Raw genomic sequence first — 6,045 nt, forward strand, 5'->3', positions numbered from 1 at the left:
GGGCGCGGCCTGGCGGCTCTGACAGCCCCGCTGGCGGCCCCGCCGCCCCTTGCAGAGGATCCGCTCCCAGAACATCGTGCCCTGCACCGTATCGCAGCTGCTGGCAGCCGAGCAGGTCGACGAGACCTTCCGCATCCGCGACGTGGAGATCTCCCAGGTGGGCGCAGGGGAAGGCAGCCAGCGGGAAGGCGGCGGGTCCCCGTCCCCCCGGGTGAACTCTGCCCTCTCCCCGCGCAGGTCACCATCATGGGCATCGTTCGGCACGCTGAGAAAGCACCGACAAACATCCTCTACAAAGTGGACGACATGACGGCAGCCCCGATGGATGTTAGGCAGTGGGTCGATACTGACGTAAGCACCAGATTCCTTATGAATGCGCTTCTGTGAAGGCTTTGGGAGCCGTGAAGGGAGAAAAGCTATCTGAAAGATGTGGCTGTTCTGGAAAGTCTTTTAGGAATAACATGCTTCTGAAAGCTAAGGGAGATGCTGCTGTAGCAGAGATCACCAGTGCTGTACATGACTCTCTTCCTGCTTTGTAATTCATATGTGGTTCCCCATTGAATCACTTTGGATAATTTTTTTAGAGTTTAGCTGCTGAGCTGAGAGGTGTGTGCTCAGTATCTTCGAGTAGAAATACGAGGAGAGGGAGTGAACAGAGATTTTTTTTACGCGGCTCAGTGATTGAGGGAAAGACACGTACTGATGAATACGTTTTGTTTTCTGATGCGTGCCTGCTGAAGTGCTGGTAATTGTCACTGCTGGTCTAGTAGGCCTTTAAAGCTCACGCATGTTATTTTAACATGTATTTGAAGGCAAACACTTGAGTTCAGTTGAACAACTTTGGGAAAGTAATTAGGTAGACATTCAGTTGGCTTAACTGCAAGTTTAGCATAACTTGAGAAAAGTTTCTGGTCTGCTTCTGTTTCCCTAGCCAAGTTACATAGTTGAACACTTGCTTTTTTACTATTTGAGGGTTCTTTCCTCTTGTTGCTCCGTGAAAATCCCTGAGGAGTGGACAGACAGCAGAACAGACAAGTGACTTTGACTGCTGTTAAGTGTACAGTGTGTTCAAACGAGCAAATTTTTTTGTTTTTCATTTACAATTGTTTACCTGACTGCTCCTACTGGAGGTAGGAACGCATGCCGTTTGTGTTTGCTTGCAATAAGCCTCTTTTCCTAAGTCATTTATTGTGATAATTGGGAAACGGAAATGTGGATCAGCAAAACCTTCTTTTCTCCTTTTTCTCTCTGTTAGGAGGCAGGTGGTGAGAATGTTGTGGTACCTCCAGGAACTTACGTAAAAGTAGCGGGTCATCTTCGGTCTTTCCAGGTAAGATTGTTACCTGTGTCTGATTCCAAGTCACGAGGCTGGAGCAGTGGCATGAAGGATTGGTGATCTGGCACAGTGTTAGTGGATTCCCTTTAGAATATCCACTTAATCGTGGTGTTTATAGAATTGTAGAATTGTTTTGATTGGAAGAGACTTTTAAGATCATCAGGTCCAACCGTTAACCTAGCACTTCCAAGTTACCGCTAAACCATGTCCCTCGGCACCACATCTACGGGTACTCATCCTTTCCTGTGAACAAATCCTTGAATGTTTTTGCCAGGGCTGTATTTAATAACACTAATTGTTCTAATTGTTCTTAAATGCAAAGGACAGAGGACCCATTTAAAATACTGCTCCTCATCAGTATGTTGTTTTCAGCAGAACAGTACTGGCCACTGGGTTCTTGGGACTTTTGGACTAGTTCCATGCAGACAAGCTCGCTACCTGCCACCATCTCTGTTCCTAGAGAGAATGGTGGGATTGGCTGTTAAGCGTGTTCCTGTTGCTGTGATGTCAATTTTTTTTCTTTTCTTTATTTTTATTTTTCCTCTGAAAGAATAAGAAAAGCTTGGTGGCATTTAAGATCATGCCTCTGGAAAATATGAATGAGTTCACCACACACCTACTAGAGATTGTCAATGCGCATATGATCCTCAGAAAAAATCTTATGGTATGTACTTGAAGATCCTGGTTCTGTCTTGGCCCTTAACTGGGTTACTGGTTATGTTCCAAAGGGAGAGGCTTTGGGAGATTGTACACAAGTTGTGGGGCTGGGAAGCTTGAACCTGTTGGAGGGCTACAGTGAAGGTGTAACAGGAGTCCTGGCTTCCTTGGAGAGAGATTGTGTTGCGGTCCATTTCCAGTGGTTTCTTTGGGGAATCTATTTTTAAGTACTCTTTCTATGAAATAACACTGAGCCTTTAATGCCGTGGGCTTGTGGCAGCTTGTGTAACCACAGCAATTTTACTCTCGTAATTGTAGTCAGCATCAAAAGTGCCTCAGTCATTTTCCTCCGCTGGGATCGGTGACATGGGGGGCTATGGAGGAGGAGGCAGCCTACCAGTGAACGGACTCACAGCACATCAAAGCCAGGTGGGTGCAAGCAGCTTCTCCAGGAACACAGCAGTCACAGCGGAGGCTGCTGTGGCTTGCTGTAGGACAAAGAAATGCAAGTTCAGTGACTCTTTGAAGACGGATAGTTCTTCCTCAACCTTGGTAACCATCGATGATAGAGAAGCTTATCTGTGTGCTAATGGTGGTTCTTGTTTTTCCAGGTGCTGAACTTGATTAAAAACTGCCCTGTCCCAGAAGGTATGAGTCTTCAAGAGTTGAAACTTCAGCTCCACAATATGAGCATGTCAACAATCAAGTAAGTGTGTGGAAACAAAGGATGTCTTGGAAATCCAGGCAGTCCTTCCTGGAGTCTGATAAAAGGAGGCAGAGAGGAAAATAGTGGGCCAGCCCAGATCCTGCCTTGTTCAACAGCACTAGTAATTTCAGATGTTCCCAGTAGGATGCAGTAGTGAGCCAGAGCTTTTGAAATTTTCCAACGGCTTAGAATTGAGCCACTGTCAGTTGAAGGGGTGATAAAATGCTTTGCTCCCTATTTTCAAAACAAGCTAACAGTTCAGTAGCAAAGTAGCAGGTGCCTGGCAGTACTGCCGTGCCTCAGCAGTATTTTCTCCTGTTCAAGGACTACCTTGCTCTCTGCACGCCAATCAAAACTTGGGAATAGAATGTTCTCTTCTCTTTTGCTATCTCATAACTTCTCCCTGAGACTTAGAGAAACAGTGAAGCCTATAGACAGTAATTAATGTCCATTATCTTTCTGTGTTCTGTCCCCTTTGAAGCAGAGGTGTGGGTACTGCTGTTACCTGGGAAGCACCGAGAGTGCTGCCTTCCCCTCTGTGGCAGGCAGAGTGGAAGAGCTGCTGGGGGAGCTCATTGCCATGGCTTTGGAGAAAGTTTCTGTACCTACTAACTGGTGGAGCAGCGCTTAAACTGCTCACAGGATAGAGCCACCGAGAGCTTCCCTTGGCAGATGGCAGAAGGGAACAGTAGGGGTGGGGTCTGTAAATGGGAAATCCCTGAGAGAAAGGTGTTAATATGAGCTAGTTAGCAATTGCTTGCTTTTTTCTTTTTTCCCTTCAAAGGCAAGCAGTTGAATTCCTTAGCAGTGAGGGACACATCTACTCCACTGTGGATGATGATCACTATAAGTCAACGGATGCTGAGTGAAGTTACTTCCAGCTGGATTTAGTTGTAAGCAAATGCTTGTCCATGTATCAAGTTACCCTGCCAAGCTTTGCGAGGTGGAAGGTGATCCTTGCTCTTTCTAGTGTGTGAAAGTCCCAGTTACTCTGTGAGTGCTTCCTTGGAATTCAAGGACAAGCCAAACGTATAGGATTCTGTTAACTGGGCTCGATTATACGCTGTGACCATGTGACTGAAAGTGTAAACGGACATGGGAAAACTGAAACCCTCAAAGCTTCAGAGCTTTCAGTTTGTTTTTGTTTCCTTAGAGGGTGCCTGTGTTTGAAAGAAGAACCTCTTTCTAATCTTGTCCTGGGCAGATTGTCTTTAGTTTCTAGAGCCGTTTCTCCTAGCTCAGCTTTCATTCCATTTCATTCACAAAGTGGGTAGCCAAGAGTAATATTCCACTAATGTACAGTAATCATGAATATATTTTTAATTGGTTTAGTTTATGCATTTAAATCTATATTTGTACTGTGAGGTAATCTTGTTACTAGAGCTTTTGAATGTTTCCAATAAAATTTGAACATGGGTAGTCTTGCATGTGTGTGGCTCTACAGGCTTTGCTTCTGTGGCTCTACAGGCTTTCCTTCCCTAAAAAAAACCCCAAAAAACTAAACCCAAAACCATCTCTGTTGACAAAACCTAGCCGTGTGGGTAAAAACACAGCCCGTGCTTTCAGAGTTTCTTTAACTATACTTAACTATACTTACACATTAATTGTACTACTGAAGAAATCTACGCCTTGTATCAACGTTCCAAATATAGCCAGGATCATTTCTGCCACCAAAAGTACTTTAGCTGAAGCTCAAATGAATTATGTCACGTGGAACAAGTTTGTTTGTTTGGTTGGTTTTTTCTTTAAACTATTTTTAAAGAACAATGGAGAAAAAACACTAAGTTAGGAAAGAGCAGGGTTGGTACTGGTGATGTGTCAGGGTGGAGATAACAGATTTGCATCTCCTGTTTTTCTGCATAGTCCTGCCTTGTTCAGGGAGGCAGTGTGCTGTGGGCAGCTGCTTCAGCCTATTTCTGTCCTCTTAGTCACAATATACTTCCTGTTACATAAAACACAAAGCTGACAACTACCTTCTGGGAATTGTTTTTGCATTTGTTAATGCGAGCACTTCAGGAGTTCATAAATATCCAGGAGCATTTTTCACCCTGACCCTGTAAGGTGTGCAGCTGTTTCCCCAGGAGGAACCACAGCTTTCCTGGTGAATGCCTTCCCGAAAAGTAGAACCTGGGATTTTTCAAGCTGAACGCTGAGACACCGAAATGTATTTGCTGCCTGCCAGATGGGAGCCTGGTTTGCTGCGTTGTGCTGACCTCTCCTTTGATTGCTGCCTGCCGAGTTCCCAGTGGACTGCTGGAAAACCAGCACATGCAGCGAGGGCTGATGCTGGCGGGTTCACGGGCTGCTCGACTCCGGGTGCTATGGGAAATGCAAGTTGTGTTTTTTTTTTTTTTTTTTTACCTGGGACTGGTGAAGTGACCTGGCTTTGAAAAAGCAGTTCTTTCCCTGTATGCACATCTGTGGGGCTGGCGGGTGGACGCAGGGCATCTGCTTTTGGTGTTAGTGCTGGGGCAAAACCCAAGGGTCCTGCTCGGGTTCAGAGAGTGGCGCAGCTGTAGCCTGTGGTGCACTTCTGGGGCTGAATTGTGCTGTGGATGTGTAACTTCCAGGCTATGGAGTCCAGCAGATCTAGAAGCCAAAAGTACTGTCATTTCCCTTTTGCAGGGGGTGTGCAGATTAGGAAGAAAATCCCTGATGATTTTTGGAAGTGAAGATGAACGGAATTGCTTGCAGTGAAGAATCATAGAATGGTTTAGGTTGGAAGGGACCTTGGTGATCATCAAGTTCCAACCCCCCTGCCATGGGCAGGGACACCTCCCACTAGACTAAATTACCCAAGGCCACGTCCAGCCTGGCCTTGAACACCTCCAGGGATGGGGCCTCAACAACCTCTCTGGGCAACCTGTTCCAGTGCCTTACCACCCTCAAAGTGAAAAACTCCTTCCTAATGTTCAATCTAAACCTCCCCTCTTCCAGTTTATAGCCATTCCCCCTCGTCCTATCACTACATGCCCTAGTAAAAACTCCTTCCCCAGCTCTCTTGTAGGCCCCCTTTAGGTACTGGAAGGCCGCAATAAGATCTCCCCAGCGCCTTCTCTTCTCCAGGCTGAACAGCCCCAACTCTCTCAGCCCCTCCTCATAGGAGAAGCGCGCCAGCCCTCGGATCATCCTCATGGCTCTCCTCTGGACCCGCTCCAGCAGGTCCATGTCCTTCTGATGTTGGGGACGCCAGAGCTGGATGCAGAGGTGGGGTCTCACAAGAGCGGCATAGAGGGGCAGAATCACCTCCTGTGGCCTGCTGGCCACACTTTTTTTGATGCAGCCCAGGATGTGGTTGGCCTTCTGGGCTGTGATTGCACATTGCTGGCTCATGTTGAGCTTCTGG

The 6,045-nt window shown here is 46.6% G+C and overlaps 1 protein-coding gene across 1 annotated transcript in view; it reads left to right on the forward strand.

Annotated features, from left to right (window-relative positions):
• Nucleotides 1–3,698, forward strand: part of RPA2 (replication protein A2, 32kDa) — a 4,798-nt gene extending 1,100 nt beyond the window's left edge. Inside the window, exons 2-8 of the mRNA XM_009893016.1 lie at nucleotides 26–157; nucleotides 238–351; nucleotides 1,256–1,330; nucleotides 1,887–2,000; nucleotides 2,312–2,422; nucleotides 2,605–2,699; nucleotides 3,484–3,698. Coding sequence (XP_009891318.1) covers nucleotides 26–157; nucleotides 238–351; nucleotides 1,256–1,330; nucleotides 1,887–2,000; nucleotides 2,312–2,422; nucleotides 2,605–2,699; nucleotides 3,484–3,568 — 726 coding nt within the window. The 3' untranslated portion in view covers nucleotides 3,569–3,698. The remainder of the gene's footprint in view (nucleotides 1–25; nucleotides 158–237; nucleotides 352–1,255; nucleotides 1,331–1,886; nucleotides 2,001–2,311; nucleotides 2,423–2,604; nucleotides 2,700–3,483) is intronic.
• The last annotated feature ends 2,347 nt before the right edge of the window (nucleotides 3,699–6,045 follow it).

This window comes from Charadrius vociferus, unplaced genomic scaffold, assembly GCF_000708025.1.
Source record: "Charadrius vociferus isolate BGI_N301 unplaced genomic scaffold, ASM70802v2 scaffold459, whole genome shotgun sequence".
In the NCBI taxonomy this organism is placed as follows: domain Eukaryota; kingdom Metazoa; phylum Chordata; class Aves; order Charadriiformes; family Charadriidae; genus Charadrius; species Charadrius vociferus.